At 44.0% G+C, this 19,909-nt stretch overlaps 1 protein-coding gene across 2 annotated transcripts in view; it reads left to right on the top strand.

Moving 5' to 3' along the window:
- The window catches only part of aif1l (allograft inflammatory factor 1-like), a 61,218-nt gene that overhangs the window by 29,771 nt on the left and 11,538 nt on the right, over positions 1–19,909 (top strand). Inside the window, exon 6 of one of the 2 annotated variants that reach the window (XM_014128126.3) lies at positions 13,141–13,432. The exons of the other annotated variant lie outside the window; for it this stretch is intronic. Within the exon in view, the coding sequence (XP_013983601.1) occupies positions 13,141–13,177 (37 nt within the window). The 3' untranslated portion in view covers positions 13,178–13,432. Of the gene's footprint in view, positions 1–13,140; positions 13,433–19,909 lie in introns of those variants that run through there. 2 annotated transcript variants of the gene reach the window in all.

Below are 19,909 nucleotides of genomic sequence, written 5' to 3'. Positions count from 1 at the left end.
AACCCAGCCATTTTTAAAGACATCAACCCAACTAAGTGACCCAATGCTTGCAACACAGCAGTTGGGTCATCCAAACCCAGCATGTTATGGAGTGTGTGGATGGGAGCATTGTCAACCTATGGGGGCATAGCCAAGGTAGCAAAAATAATGGCCTGCCCAGCATTTTTATACATGTACGATGAGATGTTTAATTAACTCAGGAACCACATCTGTTTGGAAGCACCTGCTTTTAATATACAGTACTTTGTATCTCTCATTTACTCCAGTTTTTCCATTATTTTGGTAGTTATCGGTAGGCTGACCAGAGGTTAGGCCTAGTAATTAATGAATAACTGTGGATGGTTCTGTCTTGTCCCCAGAGTGAATCCTAGTTCAGCTTAGCAGGTTTAGCGTGTGAACCATACACACGGTGAGAGGATGAATCCATCTCTTTCCTCATGGAGCCCAGCCAGCCAATTAGCTAATCCTGAGTATTTTAGTGAAACTGTGGTGTGACTGTGCCTGACGGCTGACTGTGGCTCGCTGCATTGTCATAAGGGAATCTACAGGCATACTTACCAAGGCTATGTGCAGAATCACTGATCTACAAATCATCATGCATCCCAAATAACTACTCATTACATGATTTAAGATGAGCAAATCTGTTCAGGGCCTTGCTCAGGCTGATCCCCTCGAACACGCTGCTACAGTAGCCATTAAAAGCCATCCAGTGGAACCATTGGTAATGTAGTCAGGAGCAGAGTGGGAAGTGGTTGCCAGGGACACGTTCGCCAGCATTGGAGTTGCCGTGGAGGCGGTTTGGCCTCCATTGGGATCAACACTCCTTATGAGCTTATAGGAGCTTTGCTGAGGTTAACCAAAAAAGGAAAGTAAAGACGCCTCTCTCTGAATAGAGGCCGTCAGCTCTCTCTCTCTTTCTCTCTCGTTTTCTATACACGTCGCTCCCTTTGTCTATCTCCTTTGTTTTTCCTTAGTAAAACAAACAATCTGTCTTCCTCCTTCATTCTCTCAATGCCTTTCTGGGTCTCTCCATCCATCTATTTTATTCCTCCTTCTCCAGTGTTTCACTTTCAATCTTTCACCTACCTCCCATTTGTCTTTTTATTTGCACTCCTATCGCTCATATTCATATTGTCTCACTCTATAGTTTTCTCTCATTCCCTTGTGTGCCTGTCATTCTCTCTATCCCAATCTCGCTCTCACTCTCTCTGTGTTTTCCATTAGTGCCGGCTGTCTGCTAATCAGCCGGTTACAGGCTCATTTTCATCTGGCTATATTTTACCACTTCATATTAACTAGGCTTCTTTTCATGTAAAAGTTTCAATTCGCTAGTCCGTTGAGCCCTCTCCCGCTTGAATGAACGATATGCATCTTCTAGCGATCTATTGATAGGACAGTTGCCTGTCAGTTAGTCACAAAGTGAGCGATGACAGGGAAACGCAGCAACGAGGATGAGGCGAAGTGAGAGGTTTCACTCTCGCCAAAATCTGCCCAAAATAACCCAATGCGTTTCTATGGGCTTATTTTGGACCTAATCTTGTCGCCTTCCTGCCTTTGGGACACCGCCTCCCATTGTTAGGGTGGAGACATGAGCATCTCGTCATTTATATTACGGCTGGGCGGTATACCGGCTTTACTATATACCGGTATTGATGCACGGACCGGTTTTGGTTTTTATTTTCCCTGTAACGGTATTTGAATGTTTTTTTTTTTTTAAATGTGATATGCCGTGTGTAATGTCCATTTGTATAGTTTACTCTACTACTTGAGTCATCCCTTTCCGCTCTCTCTCTCTCTCCATGCCGCTTTCCACGCAGACCTAGTCCCACCCACCCCCTGTCACTCAAGGAGAGCATTTGTTGTTGCTTGATCACAAGACACTTTTGTTCAGTCTGCATGGTCAGTGCAGCACATGCAACTTGGATCCACAAGCGTTCTATAATTACAATATTAGTTTGTGTTTCTTACATCTGCAAAAAGCTAGTTTGTTTTTTCATGACTATCCTACCGATCCTCGACTTCGGCGATGTCATCTACAAAATCGCTTCCATTACTCTACTCAGCAAACTGGATGCAGTCTATCACAGTGCCATCCGTTTTGTCACCAAATCACCTTATACCACCCACCACTGCGACCTGTATGCTCTAGTCGGCTGGCCCTCGCTACATATTCGTCGCCAGACCCACTGGCTCCAGGTCATCTATAAGTCTATGCTAGGTAAAGCTCCGCCTTATCTCAGTTCACTGGTCACGATAACAACACCCACCCGTAGCACACGTTCCAGCAGGTATATCTCACTGATCATCCCCAAAGCCGCCTTTCCTTCCAGTTCTCTGCTGCCAGTGACTGGAACGAATTGCAAAAATCGCTGAAGTTGGAGACTTTTATTTCCCTCACCAACTGTAAACATCAGCTACCTGAGCTGCTAACCGATCGCTGCAGCTGTACATAGTCCATCTGTAAATTGCCCACCCATCTACCTACCTCATCCCCATACTGTTTTTATTTTATTTACTTTTCTGCTCTTTTGCACACCAGTATTTCTACTTGCACATCATCATATGCTCATTTATCACTCCAGTGTTAATCTGCTAAATTGTAATTATTTGCTCCTATGGCCTATTTATTGCCTACCTCCTCATGCCTTTTGCACACACTGCATATAGACTTTATTTTTTTCTACTGTGTCATTGACTTGTTTATTGTGTTATTGGCTTGTTTATTGTTTATTCCATGTGTAACTCTATGTTGATGTCAGTGTCATACTACTTTGGTTTATCTAGGCCAGGTCGCAGTTGTAAATGAGAACTTGTTCTCAACTAGCCTACCTGGTTAAATGAAAGTGAAATAAAATAAAAATACAAAATAAATTCTTAGCAAGTTAAGCTAAATCGTGTTAGCCACTAATGCTAATTGCTAGTTAGCTAGCTAACTAGCTAATAAAAGTACTGAGTAAGAGCAAACGTAGCTATCTAATACAGCCTGATACCAGTGCTGATGGAGGCCTAAATCAGCATGTTGTTTGTGCAACAATATCTTCTAAATCAAAGAGGAATTGGCGAAGCATGAATATGTTGACTACATGAATAAAGATGTAATGTAGCCAAAGATTATAGAGTCCCCTAGGAAACACTGAACATCACTTTGGTTCCTACCCTGTCACAATTACTCCTCCATGGCATTTTCATTCGTTGTCATGTCAAACAACACTATTCAAAGTGCCCACTATTAACTAACTATAGAGTTAGTATAAACATTCTATTTCCATGATTCCAAAAGTTCACCCAAGTTTTTGATCTAAATCGCAGTTGCAACGTTTGGTTAAAAATAAGGCGTCGTTTTTTTTGCCCATATAGTGGCAGTGTGGAAATTATCTCAAATGAGTGCAGGAAATGCAGAAATTGATGGAAATGCAGGAAATGATTTTAGGTTGAAGTTGAATTGAACAGTATTAAACAATCAGAATGGAGAAAGACCCATTGAAATAATTTAGATGTGTTGCCACCCTAGGGTCACGCACTACTCATAATGCAAATGTAGAACTTTTCTTAATCAAAAACTTAAAATACCGTCAAATTTGAAAAATACCATGATATGATATTTTGGCCATATCGCCCAGCCCAAATTTATATATAGATCTCTGGTAACAGTCAATTTTCTTTACATGGAGGGAGAGACCATTACAACCTAAGTTGTAACGATGGGTCAAAACCCACGACTTAGCCTAATTATTGTTTTCTGACACGTTAATTGATTTTCTTTTGCGTGTTTCACATTGCCAGCCACACGGAGTCATGACGCATAGTAGGCTATTTACTGTGCGTTGATGACAACTGAACAGCAAGTGTTGACTAGTTTAGAAAAGGTGTCGATCTAACTGAAATAAAGTCTATCTCCTATAACCCTTTGCCATTCATGAATCATGCAACGTGGTTATATTTATGTCCATGGAATCATATTGGGACAAGTATACCTTTCCTAGGATGTCGGGGTTTGCCAGACGGTGACGCTAAAATTAGTGACGTCTCGTCAGTGAAGCCTAACCAATCGCATCCGCGAAAGAGACGTTCATTTAGCTCCCTATTTTGCACAGGCTACAGGTAGGCCTAGGCTTTTCTTCAGTGCAGATACATTATGAAAACATTCGATGAAGATGGTGAATCATTACTGCAGGAACAATGGGCAATGGAGAACCTTTATTCTGATCCAAATATGATAATTAGGCCCTCACGGACTCCAGGCATTAAAACGGAATTCAACAATATTCAAAAACGTATTGACCTTAGCAGGGAATCAACTAAATGTATTGAACATTAATTAATTTGCCCAAGTTTATCATAAGACATGAACAGAATGTATCAGTGATTCATATTTCCTGCAACTTTGTCAATGAGGCCACGAGAATGCCCCTGTGTGGCCGTTAGCGATGATCAGGGGTGCAATTTTCACTGGGGACATGCTGGTTGAGACAATGCCAAGAGTGTGGAAAGCTGTCATCAAGGCAAAGGGTGGCTACTTTGAAGAATATAAAATATATTTTGATTTGTCTTTTTTGGCTAGAAAATAGTAAAAATAAAGAAAAACACTTGAATGAGTAGGTGTGTCCAAACTTTTGACTGGATATACAGTTGAAGTCGGAAGTTTACATACACTTAGGTTGGAGTCATTAACCTCTATGGGCTAGGTGAGACGCTTGCGCTTGACTATTTTACACCATTTTAAAGACAAGACTCTCGTTATTAGTATCTAACAATTCTTTATAATACATACAAATCTAAAAGTAAAAGAATGGAATTAGTAAATAAATTCTAGGATGAGCAATGTGGCATTGACTAAAATACAGTAGAATTGAATACAGTATATACATATGAGATGAGAAAAATGGTATGTAAACATAATTAAAATGACTAGCGTTCTATTATTAAAGTGGCCAGTGATTCTATGTCTATGTACACTGCTCAAAAAAATAAAGGGAACACTTAAACAACACAATGTAACTCCAAGTCAATCACACTTCTGTGAAATCAAACTGTCCACTTAGGAAGCAACACTGATTGACAATACATTTCACATGCTGTTGTGCAAATGGAATAGACAACAGGTGGAAATTATAGGCAATTAGCAAGACACCCCCAATAAAGGAGTGGTTCTGCAGGTGGTAACCACAGACCACTTCTCAGTTCCTATGCTTCCTGGCTGATGTTTTGGTCACTTTTGAATGCTGGCGGTGCTTTCACTGTAGTGGTAACATGAGACGGAGTCTACAACCCACACAAGTGGCTCAGGTAGTGCAGCTCATCCAGGATGGCACATCAATGCAAGCTGTGGCAAGAAGGTTTGCTGTGTCTGTCAGCGTAGTGTTCAGAGCATGGAGGCGCTACCAGGAGACAGGCCAGTACATCAGGACACGTGGAGGAGGCCGTAGGAGGGCAACAACCCAGCAGCAGGACCGCTACCTCCGCCTTTATGCAAGGAGGAGCACTGCCAGAGCCCTGCAAAATGACCTCCAGCAGGCCACAAATGTGCATGTGTCTGCTCAAACGGTCAGAAACAGACTCCATGAGGGTGGTATGAGGGCCCGACGTCCACATGTGGGGGTTGTGCTTACAGCCAAACACCGTGCAGGACGTTTGGCATTTGCCAGAGAACACCAAGGTTGGCAAATTCGCCACTGGCGCCCTGTGCTCTTCACAGATGAAAGCAGGTTCACACTGAGCACATGTGACAGACGTGACAGTCTGGAGACGCCGTGGAGAACGTTCTGCTGCCTGCAACATCCTCCAGCATGACCGGTTTGGCGGTGGGTCAGTCATGGTGTGGGGTGGCATTTCTTTGGGGGGCCGCACAGCCCTCCATGTGCTTGCCAGAGGTAACCTGACTGCCATTAGGTACCGAGATGAGATCCTCAGACCCCTTGTGAGACCATATGCTGGTGCGGTTGGCCCTGGGTTCCTCCCAGGGCCAACAATGCAAGACAATGCTAGACCTCATGTGGCTGGAGTGTGTCAGTAGTTCCTGCAAGAGGAAGGCATTGATGCTATGGACTGGCCCACCCGTTCCCCAGACCTGAATCCAATTGAGCACATCTGGGACATCATGTCTCGCTCCATCCACCAACGCCACGTTGCACCACAGACTGTCCAGGAGTTGGCGGATGCTTTAGTCCAGGTCTGGGAGGAGATCCTTCAGGAGACCATCCGCCACCTCATCAGGAGCATGCCCAGGCGTTGTAGGGAGGTCATACAGGCACATGGAGGCCACACACACTACTGAGCCTCATTTTGACTAGTTTTAAGGACATTACATCAAAGTTGGATCAGCCTGTAGTGTGGTTTTCCACTTTAATTTTGCGTGTGACTCCAAATCCAGACCTCCATGGGTTGATAAATTGGATTTCCATTGATTATTTTGTGTGATTTTGTTGTCAGCACATTCAACTATGTAAAGATAAAAGTATTTCATAGGATTATTTCATTCATTCAGATCTAGGATGTGTTATTTTAGTGTTCCCTTTATTTTTTTGAGCAGTGTGTGTATATATATATATATATATATATATATATATATATAATAAGCCTGAAACTGGGGAAAAACGGAAACCTGGATAAACAAAACCTTTAATTTAATAAATGTGTCTGTTTAAATAAAATACATAATTTGAAGAATAAACATTGTGGCGATACATTTTTCCTATCTGGTAAGTAAACTCGATAAAGTATTCCAATAATTATGCTGTGCATTTCAGATGGAATCAAGGCATTAGGATGTACCAGAGGACACAAAAATAGCTCTTTCTGCAAATACGTTTGAACTACTTCTCCGATTTGGCCGGCTACTCTATGTACTTGTGGAAACACTGTCTTTCCCTCCCTCTCTCTCTACTCCATATCTATTTAGATCAGTGTGTCCTGGTTGGGGACATAAGCCCCCTGTTAAACTCAGCAGGGCGCTCTGTTTTGATCGCCCCCTCTGGCCTGACTGCTCGTTAGGGACTGTGTCATTAGTGACTGTTGTTAGGGTCTCTCGTTAGTGTGGGACACTGAATGGACACGGCACTGCAGCCATCTTAAATCCTGCCCAGCTCTCAGTTCCCAGGCACTGAGAATAGAATAGAGGCAGTCTTGGAAGGATTGCCAAGCATGTTCCCCAAACCCCATCCCTTGGTGCATGGCCCAAATCCTGCTACAGCATACACATGTGAACGTACTCTCCCTCTCTCCCGGTCTCTCACTCATTCACTCACTCTAGGGCTGTCCCCGCTAGACCGAGAGTTGGCTGTTCTTTCAACCAATAGATTGGTCAACGTTTTTTAAACGTGTATTTTTCCATATATAGACACCATATGTTTGAATAAAATCAGCTATATGTAGGCTACTGAGCTTGTCTGATGCTTTAAGCACTGCGATTAAAAATGGACACAAATTACTAAAGAGGGAGCACGAGATCATTATAGCCAAACCAGAAGAAAAAAAACCTGTTCTGACCCGAACCCCCCCCCTCTCGGTGCTGCTGGCCTTCGCTGCAGTTATGCTCCTGAAGTTGGCGGTAATAGGCTACACCAGCAGTCAGCAATAACCAAACAAACACTGTAGATTAGAAATTCTGGTAATTAATAGTAAATGTACTTGTGGTGATACTGGTGTGCCATCGCTGCGGTCTCCCCACCAATGGATTAGTCTACTCACAGGGGTGAATCAGACAGGTGTCTCGTGTACCATATATCTTTTTTTATATACACTATATATACAAAAGTATGTGGACACCCCTTCAAATTAGGGATTTGGCTATTTCAGCCAGACCCATTGCTGACAGATGAATAAAATCGAGCACACAGCCATGCAATCCATAGACAAACATGGGCAGTAGAATGGCCTTACTGAAGAGCTCAGTGACTTTCAACATGGCACCGTCATAGGATGCTACCTTTCCAACAATTCAGTTCATCAAATTTCTGCCCTGCTAAAGCTGCCTCGGTCAACTGTAAGTGCTGTTATTGTGAAGTGGGAATGTCTAGGAGCAACAATGGCACAGCTGCGAAGTGGTAGGCCACACAAGCTCACAGAACGGGACCGCGAAGTGCTGAAACACGTAGCGTGTAAAGAATCATCTGTCCTCGATTGCAACACTCACTACCGAGTTCCAAACTGTCTCTGGAAGCAACGTCAGCACAAAAACTGTACGTCGGGAGCTTCATGCCATGGCCAAGCAGCCGCACACAAGCCTAAGATCACCATACCCAATGCCAAGCGTAGGCTGGAGTGCTGTAAAGCTCGACACCATTGGACTCTGGGAGCAGTGGAAACGCATTCTCTGGAGTGAGTCTGATGGACGAATCTGGGTTTGGCGGATGCCAGGATAACTCTACCTGCCCAAATGTAAAGTTTTATGGAGGAGGAATAATGGTCTGTGGCTGTTTTTCATGGTTTGGGCTAGGCCACTTAGTTCCAATGAAGGGAAATCTTAATGCTACAGCATTACAATGACATTCTAGACGACTCTGTGCTTCCAACTTTACGGCAACAGTTTGGGGAAGGCCCTTTCCTGTTCCAGCATGACAATGCCCCCGTGCACAAAGCGAAGTCCATACAGAAATGAATTGTCGAGATCAGTGTGGAAGAACTTGACTGGCCTGCACAGAGCCCTGACCTCAACTCCATCGAACACCTTTGGGATGAATTGGAACGCCGACTGCGAGCCAGGCCTAATCGCCGAACATAAGTGACTGACCTCACTAATGCTCTTGTGGCTGAATGGAAGCAAGTCCCCGCAGCAATGTTCCAACATCTAGTGGATAGCCTTCCATGAAGAGTGGAGGCTGTTATAGCAGCAAAGGGGGGGACCAACTCCATATTAATGCCCATGATTTTGGAATGAGATTTTCGACGAGCAGGTGTCCACAGACTTTTGGTCGATGTAGGGTATTTGGCACAGCTTGATAAAAAAATTATTGGTTGACCAACAGCCTATCAACCAAACAATTGACCAGCAGACTAAATGGGGTCAGCCCTAACTCACTCACTCTCATGCATAGACACACATGCGCACTCACACACACACATTATTTAATTTCTTTACGCACAAAATAATATGGGCAACATGGGTCTTGATCCAGGAGGGGATTAATTGTCTTTGCTGCCGCTGCTTAACCTGTTAGGGCTAGGGGGCAGTATTGACACGGCCGGATAAAAAACGTACCCGATTTAATCTGGTTACTACTCCTGCCCAGTAACTAGAATAGGCATATAATTATTGGCTTTGGATAGAAAACACCCTAAAGTTTCTAAAACTGTTTGAATGGTGTCTGTGAGTATAACAGAACTCATATGGCAGGCAAAAACCTGAGAAGATTCCAAACAGGAAGCGCCGTCTCTGACAAGTTGTTGTTCATCGTGGCTCTTTTTATTGAAGACTGAGGATCTCAGAACCCGGGAAAAAGCTGAATGATATCGAGGCAGCCTCTGGCTGAAACACATTATCGCGTTTGGATAGTGGCTGGTCAGAGTACTCTGAGACTCACGCTCGTGCACGAGGGCACGAGATGTATTTATTTTCTCTCTCTTTGTATGTATACAGGCTTTCCCGGTCGGAATAGTATCGCTTTTTTACGAGAAAAATTGCATAAAAATGTATTTTAAACAGCGGTTGACATGCTTCGAAGTACGGTAATGGAATATTTAGAACATTTTTGTCACGAAATGCGCCATGCTCGCCACCCTTATTTACCCTTTCGGATAGTGTCTTGAACGCACGAACAAAACGCCACTGTTTGGATATAACAATGGATTATTTGGGACCAAACCAACATTTGTTATTGAAGTAGCAGTCCTGGGAGTGCATTCTGACGAAGAACACCAAAGGTAATCAAACTTTTCTAATAGTAAATCGGAGTTTGGTGAAGGCTAAACTTGCTGGGTGTCTAAATAGCTAGCCCTGTGATGCCGGGCTATCTACTGAGAATATTGCAAAATGTGCTTTCACCGAAAAGCTATTTTAAAATCGGACATATCGAGTGCATAGAGGAGTTCTGTATCTATAATTCTTAAAATAATTGTTATGCTTTTTGTGAACGTTTATCGTGAGTAATTTAGTAAATTCACCGGCAGTGTTCGGTGGGAATGCTAGTCACATGCTAGTCACATGCTAATGTAAAAAGCTGGTTTTTGATATAAATATGAACTTGATTGAACAAAACATGCATGTATTGTATAACATAATGTCCTAGGGTTGTCATCTGATGAAGATCATCAAAGGTTAGTGCTGCATTTAGCTGTGGTTTGGGTTTATGTGACATTATATGCTAGCTTGAAAAATGGGTGTCTGATTATTTCTGGCTGGGTACTCTGCTGACATAATCTAATGTTTTGCTTTCGTTGTAAAGCCTTTTTGAAATCGGACAGTGTGGTTAGATTAACGAGAGTCTTGTCTTTTTATGTTCTACAATGACATTGTTGTGCAATGTACTTAAAGAGTTTAATTACACTGCGCTATATATTCATTTTCACCAATGTTGGAAATTAGTTTTTATTGTTTAAAGAAATTATGAAAGAGATTGGTGTCACATTTTGACCTGTAAAGGTGTGATTTGTTAGTGTTTAGTTTGGTCAGGACGTGGCAGGGGGTATTTGTTTTATGTGGTTCGGGGTGGTTGTGTGTATGTGTCCATGTAGAGAGGGGTATTTGATTTATTAGTCCAGGGTTTTGGTTATTGTTCTATCTTAGTTTATTTCTATGTTCTGTCTAGTCATTTGTGTTTCTATGTTTAGTTAATTGGTGTTGGGGCCTTCAGTTGGAGGCAGCTGTCTATCGTTGCCTCTGATTGAAGGTCCTATAATTAGGGGTGTGTTTGTATTGTGGTTTGTGGGTAGTTGTATTCTGTTTTGTGTTCTTCACCTGACAGAACTGTTAGTGTTGTTTTCGTAATTGTATACGTGGTTCATTTTGTTTCACATTCTTCAATATTAAAAAAAAGATGACTATACACTTCCCTGTTGCGTCTTGGTCCTCCACACACGACAATCGTTACAGAACTACCCACCACAACTGGACCAAGCAACAGAAGAGGGAGCAGCCAAGGAAGCAGGAGGACTACAGGGAATCGTGGTCATGGGAGGAAATTCTGGCGGGAGAAGGTCCGTGGCGAAGGAACGGTGAGGACCGGGAGAAGTACGTTGGGACGAGGCTAGCAAGGAAGCCTGAGAGGCAGCCCCAAGACATTTTTTTGGGGGGGTCACACGGGGTGGGTGGCTGGGCAAAGGATGCCCCTGAAGCCAACACCTCATGCTTATTATGGGGAGCACATGGAGTGGAGAGCGCCGAAGTACGAAGAGGTACGCAAGATCTCGCCCATGCGCACGCACAGTCTGGTGCGTGTGATCTCAGCCCCAAGCAAAGGCCGTGCTAGAGTGGGCATCCAGCCTGGAAGGAGGATGCCAGCCCAATACGTCTGGCCACCGGTACGCCTCCGAAGTCCAGGCTACAGGACACCTCCTCTACGCACGGCGACCATCAGGCCCCTGCATAGCCCAGTCCGCCCTGTACCAGCACCCTGAATGTACAGGGCTTCTACTGCCATCCAGCCAGGACGGGTTGTGCAGGAGGTGCGCTCGAGACTTCCAGTACTCACCCAAGGCCCGGTGTATCCTACTCCTGCTCCTCGTAGAAGCCCACAGGTGCGTGTCTCCAGTCTGGCTCCTCCAAAGCCAGCAACACGCACCAGGCTTCCCGAGCGGCAGCTCAGTCTAGCTCGATCTATTCCTGCGCCACGCACAAGCCTACAGGTGCGTGTATCCAGTCTGGCTCCTTCGAAGCCAGCACCGCGCACCAGGCTTCCCGAGCGGCAGCCTAGTCCAGCTCGACCTATCCCTGCTCCCCGCACAAGCCTACAGGTGCGTGTATCCAGTCTGACTCCCCCGAAGCCAGCACCAGGCTCCCAGTGCGGCAGCCCAGCCCAACTCGTCCTACTCTTGCCCCTAGCACTAGCCCTGAGGTACGTGGGCCTAGTCCGGCGTCCCCTACGCCAGCCCCACGTACCAGGCCTTCAGTGCACGCGCCTAACCCAGAGTGCCCAACGCCTAAGGCAGAGTCGTCCTCCAGTCCAGTGCAACCAGAGTCGCCCGTTGCGAGGACTCCAAGTCCGAGGTCAACAAAGAGGGACCTCGCCCCAGAGTCTGCAAAGAAGAGGGGTGAGCAAGTGGTGGAGCGAGGGATACGTCCCTCTCCAGAGCCACCTCCGTAGGGACTAGTATGCGGGAAGGGGGGAGCGTTGCAGAGGCATCGTCGGTGACGGTGGCCGCCCTCCCTTCCCTCCCATATAAGCTGTGAATATTTTTGTTTTGGGGTTTATTTTTGTATTTTCTTTTTGTTAGGTGCATCCGGGGTGTGCACCCTTGGGGGGGGTACTGTCACGTTCTGACCTGACCTGTGTGATTTGTTAGTGTTTAGTTTGGTCAGGACGTGGCAGGGGGCATTTGTTTTATGTGGTTCAGGGTGGGTGTGTGTGTCCATGTAGAGGGATATTTGATTTATTAGTCCAGGGTTTTGGTTATTGTTCTGTTTGTTTATTTCTATGTTCTGTCTAGTCATTTGTATTTCTATGTTTAGTTAATTGGTGTTGGGGCCTTCAGTTGGAGGCAGCTGTCTATCGTTGCCTCTGATTGAAGGTCCTATAATTAGGGGTGTGTTTATTGTGGTTTGTGGGTAGTTGTATTCTGTTTTGTGTTCTTTACCTGACAGAACTTTTAGTGTCGTTTTCGTAATTGTATACGTGTTTCACTTTCTTCAATATTAAAAAAAGATGAGTATACACTTTCCTGTTGCGTCTTGGTCCTCCACACACGACAATCGTTACAATTGGTATATTTTTCCCACTATCTAATTATGGCATGGGGCTGTTCAATCACAGACCAATCTATCGCTTAACGGTTTTATTTAGACAAATGTTTTTTAGCAAAATGTTATATCCGCCTCACTCTCAGTAATAAGTAGTACTGCTAGGTTTTACAGTCAAATGTAACAAATAACTACATTTGTAATAAAGAACTGTACAAATTATAAAAAATATATATTTTTAAGTATTATTCATGTGACGACCCTCCCACTGTCTGCCGTATTCTCTCTCTTTGTTCTTGTTTCCTTATTAGGATGCCGGTGGGCGGAGTTGGAAGGGTCGTCAGCTAAATGGGAAGCACCTGGGCCCGGCTGGGTCCCAGGATAAATAGACCTCATCCACAATCATTAAGGGGGACTCTCTCCATGCAGACACTTTGTTGATTTTGGTTGTGTAGTTTTGTGGCTTTTTGGTTATTTGCTTTGGCACCTTTCAACACCCTGCATTATTACATTCAGGTATGCAAAACACTCACTTACACTACTGATTACACACGCCATTGTTAATTATTTAGTTACTTTAGTTAATAAATATATATTTTGATACTCCTTGTCTCCACGTTGTCTCCCTTTTGTTGCGAACTCAGAGCCGGTTCGTAACAAGTGGGGGCTCATCCGGGATCTTGAACTTGTGTTTGGGAGAAAACGTGGAGGTATGTTAAATTGAGGTGCTTTGTTTGTTAGTTTGAGTTTGGTGCTCAGTATTGGTTGCCTTTGTTTGTTTGGTTTGTGTGCTGTGTTGGAGAGAATACATTGGTTAGTTTCCAGGCCCCTGCCTAGCCTGGAAACGCTTGTTCTACTTGCTGTTGGGACGTTGGTCTGAGGTGAGTACAATCAGCTGTGTACCTTGGTGGGAGATTTGGATAGGGTAGTGAAACTTACTACCCGGAGCTATAACCTTTTTCCCCTGATAGGCTTAGCGACGTGTTTCATTTTTGGAATATGTTGGGCATTGTTAATGTTTGTTATTTTTGTATGGTGTCTGTGGACTGAGCCGTTGTCTCGGGGGCACATCCGTGGCTTGGGGGAATCTACCAGCGTGCTGGGGGGTTACTTCCTTGCCAGCGGGCTACAGTGCATAATTACCCACCGCAAATCTGCATGAAGACTAGGGTTGAGTTATTGTAGATTTTGGGGAAGCTCCATTTCTCATCTCTTTTCTGTGGTGCCCGGTGTGATTGTATTTTCTCTTTTTGTGGTCTGGTGTGCTCAGTAGAGGGGTTGAGTGAGAATTTTTTTGACTATGGCGTCTAAAGTAGACGAGTTCATTCGCTTTCCATCAAAGGAACTGTTAGATGTATGTACTAAAGAACAGCTGTTGGAGGTTGCTGAACACTATAAGGTTGAAATTAGTGATAAACGTAAAAAAAATTCTATTAGGTTAATATTGAAAGCCAATCTGATGGAGAGTGGTATTCTTGAAGATACCACTGGGGCAGCCTCTGCTGAGGACTCGCCGTCTCCCCGATATGTTACAATTACCGCTCCATCGGTTAGTCCTAGTAGTCTTCTTTTTGAACAGCAGAAAGAGCTGCTTCTGTTACAGCTAGAGCACGATCGTGAGAAGCTAGAGCATGATCGTGTAAAATATGAGAAGGAATTGGAATTTAAACAGGATATGGAGCGTGCTGATCGGTTAAAATATGAAAAGGAATTGGAATTTAAACAGGATATGGAGCGTGCTAAGATCAAGCTGCAACAAGAGCGACTAGAGTTGGTTAGGGAAGGAAAGCTCTCAGGAGAGAGTTTGCTCTGGGAAGGTGATTTACTTAGGAATCGTTCCTCTTTTGGTCGTGCCCCGGACACATTTGACATTGTTGGGAATTTACGGTTGTTGCCTCAGTTTAATGAAAGGGACCCTGAGACATTCTTTTCGTTGTTTGAGTGTGTTGCTGACGCTAGGAGTTGGCCTGGTTCTGACCGAACTTTAATGTTGCAGTGTGTGCTGACTGGTAAAGTGCAGGAAGCATATTCAGGTACCCCGCTCCGATCTAATCGATGCGCAACGGACTGACCCCACATTAGAGAAGTTGCGTGACCAAATTGTGCCTGTGGAACAGTTGGGAGATGTCGCACAGGGATATTTTCTCCAAGAGGATGTCCTGATGAGAAAGTGGATGTCTCATGGTAGTTGTTTTCTGGGGGAGGCGATTAGTCAGGTTGTGGTACCAGTTAAGCTTCGTGAGTTGGTTTTGACTACTTCTCACAATGACGTTGCTGGACATATGGGTGTCAGGAAAACCTACAATCGCATATTAAGACATTTCTTTTGGCCTAGATTGAAGAGAGATGTTTCTGATTTTCTCAAAACTTGTCACACCTGTCAATTAACTGGTAAACCTAATCAAGCTATTAACCTGTTAGGGCTAGGGGGCAGCATTGACACGGCTGGATAAAAAACATACCCGATTTAATCTGGTTACCACTCCTACTCAGTAACTAGAATATGCATATACTTATTACATATGGATAGAAAACACCCTAAATTTTCTAAAACTGTTTGAATGGTGTCTGTGAGTATAACAGAACTCAAATGGCAGGTCAAAACCTGAGAGATTCCTTTACAGGAAGTGGCCTGTCTGACCATTTGTTGAACTTCTTTTCCATCTCTATCATTTACTAAGGATCTCTGCTCTAACGTGACACTTCCCACGTCGTCCATAGGCGCTCAGAGCCCGGGAAAAAACAGAATGTCGTCATTCCAGCCCCAGGCTGAAACACATTATCGCCTTTCTCAAGTGGCCGATCAAGAGACACTAGCTTATGCGCATGACCGCCCCCGCCTTTGGGATTTTTTCCTCTGTTTGCCGAAAAGGAGATTCCCTGTCGGAATATTATCGCTTTTCTACGAGAAAAATGTCGTAAAAATTGATTTTAAACAGCGGTTGACATGCTTCGAAGTACGGTAATGGAATACTTAGAATTTTATTGTCACGAATTGCGCCAAGCGCGTGACACTTCTTTACTATTTCGGATAGTGTCTGGAACGCACGAACAAAACGCCGCTATTCGGATATAACGATGGATTATTTTGGACCAAACCAACATTTGTTATTGAAGTAGCTGTCCTGGGTGTGTATTCTGACGAAGACAACAAAAGGTAATGAAATTTTTATAATAGTAAATATGATTATGGTGAGTGCTAAACTTGCCGGGTGTCTAAATAGCGAGCCCGTGATGCCTGGGCTATGTACTTAGAATATTGCAAAATGTGCTTTCACCAAAAAGCTATTTTAAAATCGGACATATCGAGTGCATAGAGGAGGTCTGTATCTATAATTCTTAAAATAATTGTTATGCTTTTTGTGAACGTTTATCGTGAGTAATTTAGTAAAATGTTAGCGAATTCCCCGGAAGTTTGCGGGGGGTATGCTAGTTCTGAACGTCACATGCTAATGTAAAAAGCTGGTTTTTGATATAAATATGAACTTGATTGAACAAAACATGCATGTATTGTATAACATAATGTCCTAGGGTTGTCATCTGATGAAGATCATCAAAGGTGAGTGCTGCATTTAGCTGTCTTCTGGGTTTTGGTGACATTATATGCTGGCTTGAAAAATGGGTGTCTGATTATTTCTGGCTTGGTACTCTGCTGACATAATCTAATGTTTTGCTTTCGTGGTAAAGCCTTTTTGAAATCGGACAGTGTGGTTAGATTAACGAGAGTCTTATCTTTAAATGGCTGTAAAATAGTCATATGTTTGAGAAATTGAAGTAATAGGATTTTTAAGGTTTTGAAAATCGCGCCACCAGATAGCAGTGGCTGTTACGTAGGTGGGACGAATTCGTCCCGCCTAGCCTAGAGAGGTTAAGCCGGTACCACTGTTTCCTATTCCTGTACTCAGCCAACCTTTTGAGTACCTGATTATTGATTGTGTTGGTCCTCTGCCTCGTTCTAAAAAGGGTAGTAATTATTTGTTGACTGTGATGTGTCAGACCACTAGGTTTCCTGCTGCCTATCCTCTCCGGTCTATCACGACTAAGTATGTGTTAAAAGCTTTGACTCAGTTTTTCTCACTGTTTGGAATCCCTAAGGTCATTCAGAGTGATCAAGGATCAAATTTCACCTCTAATCTCTTTGGTCAGGTTCTCCAACAGCTCCATATTAAACACAATTTGTCTAGCGCCTATCATGCGCAAAGTCAAGGAGCACTGGAACATTTCCATCAAACACTTAAGTCTTTGTTGAGAGCTTATTGTACTGAGATGGATAAGGATTGGGAGGAGGGGTTGCCTTGGTTACTGTTAGCCGCTAGGGAGGTTTCACAGGAGAGCACAGGTTTCAGTCCAAATGACCTTGTGTTTGGACATAGGGTGCGTGGACTTTTATCTGTTCTCCAGGATGATTGGAAGTCTCCCGAGCCTCCTCAGTCCCTGTTATCGTATGTGTGTGATTTCCGGCGACGCTTGTACGCCGCTGGTGAAATGGCGAAAGAAAAGCTATCATCTTCACAGGAAAGGATGAAGGGCATATTTGATCGTCGAACTGAGCCTCGTCACTTTAGTCCAGGTGACCAGGTTCTTGCTCTGCTGCCAATTGTTGGTTCTCCTTTTCAAGCCAAGTTTCAAGGTCCATATACAGTGGTGCGCCAGTACACTGAGCAGAATTATCTAGTTGCCACTCCAGAACGGAGAAAAGCACACCAACTGTGCCATGTAAATTTGTTAAAACCCTATTATGCACGTTCAACGGAGACTGAACAGTGGGAGTCAACAGAGGACGGTAAACCTGTTCTTTTGGCTGATACCGTTACATCCTGTGGTTCTTATCATGCTAGGTCTGTGCATGATGAGGAAGATGTTCCTGGTCCTGACGATTGCATATTGCAAGGTAGATTGAAAAATTCAGAGACACTGGATATTTTGGACGACCTTCTTACTCATTTACCTGTTGATGAGCGAAAAGAGATGGTTGGTCTGATTCGGAAATTTCCAGAGTTGTTTTCTGATACACCAACACGTACAAACTTGATAGAACATGATATTGACATTGGAGGTGCTGACCCCATTCGTCAGCGGTTCTATAGAGTTTCTGCAGAGAAACTGCGTTGTCTGGATGCTGAGGTCAGGTAAATGCTGGAGAGTAAGATAGCAGAGCCTTCTTTCTCCAGTTGGGCTTCTCCCTGTATCTTGGTCAGTAAACCGGATGGAACAAACAGATTTTGTACGGACTACCGTAAGGTAAATGCTGTCACTAAGCCAGATTCATTTCCTCTTCCTCGGATGGAGGACTGCGTAGATCAAGTCGGAGCAGCTAAGTTTGTGAGCAAATATGACCTGTTAAAGGGCTATTGGCAGGTGCCACTAACGAGTAGGGCACGTGAAATCTCTGCCTTTATTACACCCTCTGGTCTGTACTCGTATTCGGTTATGAGTTTCGGCCTGCGTAATGCACCTGCCACTTTTCAGCGACTTATGAACAGGGTTGTTGCAGGTCTGGCCGGGTGCGCTGTTTATCTGGACGATGTAGTGATATATGCAGATACCTGGGAGGAACATCTGTCCCGTATTCAAGCCTTGTTTGAACGTCTGGCTGCAGGTCGCCTCACGATCAATTTGGCTAAATGTGAGTTTGCTCAGGCAACTGTTACATACCTTGGAAAGGTGGTTGGGCAGGGTGAAGTGCGTTCTGTTCGGGCTAAAGTGGTAGCTATTGATGCTTTTCCACCACCAACTACAAAAAAGGAACTTATGTGTTTCTTGGGAATGATTGGTTACTACCGTGGCTTTTGTAGGAACTTTTCTACTGTGGTCGCTCCGTTGACAGAATTGTTGAAAGCTAAGGCTGTTTACGTATGGTCTTCTCATTGTCAACAGGCTTTTGAAGATGCAAAGAGACTCTCTCCACGCAGACACGTTGTTGATTTTTGGTTGTGTAGTTTTGTGGCTTTTTGGTTATTTGCTTTGGCACTTTTCAACACTCTGCATTATTACATTCAGGTATGCAAAACACTCACTTACACTACTGATTACTGATTACACACACCATTGTTAATTACTTAATTACTTCATTTAATAAATATATATTTTGATACTCCTTGTCTCCACGTTGTCTCCCTTTTTGTTGCAAACTCTGAGCCGGTTCGTAACAAGTTCGTACCCCCACAACAACCTCACCTTTCACCAGTCCACAATCCAATATCAGTTTATGCAATGGAACTGACAGATTGTTCAAACCTATTCCCCTAATTAGAACACTATTCCCAGAATCAGTCTCAGCAGAGAAAGGTAACACAGATTCCAACACAAACGATTCCGAGGCACCTGTGTCTCGTAGGATCTTCACTGGCACTAGGTTCTTACTTCCTAACATAGACACAAAACCCTCCGTAATGAAAGGTAAATAGCCTGGGTCAATATGGACTTTCACATGCCCCTGGGCCTGAGACAATGTGTCAGGAGTAAACTGATGTGGAACAGACGCAGCTAACGCCGTAGGCCTAGATTTAACGTTAACACACGTACTGAATTTACCCCTAGACCTGAGAACCGGACATTCGTTTTTCCAATGACCTGAGCCTTGACAGTAGTGACACTCTTGACCAAAGTCAGTTTTACCACGGGAGTCAGGCTCAACCCTAGTTGAATAAAACTCTGCCCGTGAACCAGAGTATCTCGGTGAGCGAGGCCCAAATCTCTCCGAACGCCCCCACTCACTCCAAGTACGGGGCTCTACAAAAACAGTTTTGTGAGTCAAAACATATTCGTCTGCCAAAACCGCAGCTTCAGCGACAGTTTTAACTTTCCTTTCGTTGATGTACGTCGCTATACGATCAGGGACTGTGTCCTTAAATTGCTCTAACATAATCAGCTCACACAGCCCTTGGAAAGTAATAACTGCAGAGGAGGAACACCAGCGATTAAACTGTGAAGATAATTCTCGCGCAAACTCAACATGAGTCTGCTTATCATCCCTTTTTAAAGTTCTAAATCGTTGGCGGTAAGCCTCAGGAACCAATTCGTAAATTTGTAACACCGCCGTTTTAACCTTATCATAACTGACACTGTCGGCTACACTAA

The sequence above is a fragment of the Salmo salar genome, chromosome 11 (assembly GCF_965601325.2).
Source record: "Salmo salar chromosome 11, fSalSal1, whole genome shotgun sequence".
Taxonomy (NCBI): Eukaryota; Metazoa; Chordata; class Actinopteri; order Salmoniformes; family Salmonidae; genus Salmo; species Salmo salar.
Note: the sequence above shows the minus strand (reverse complement) of the source record. Positions and strands in the feature narration are given on the sequence as shown.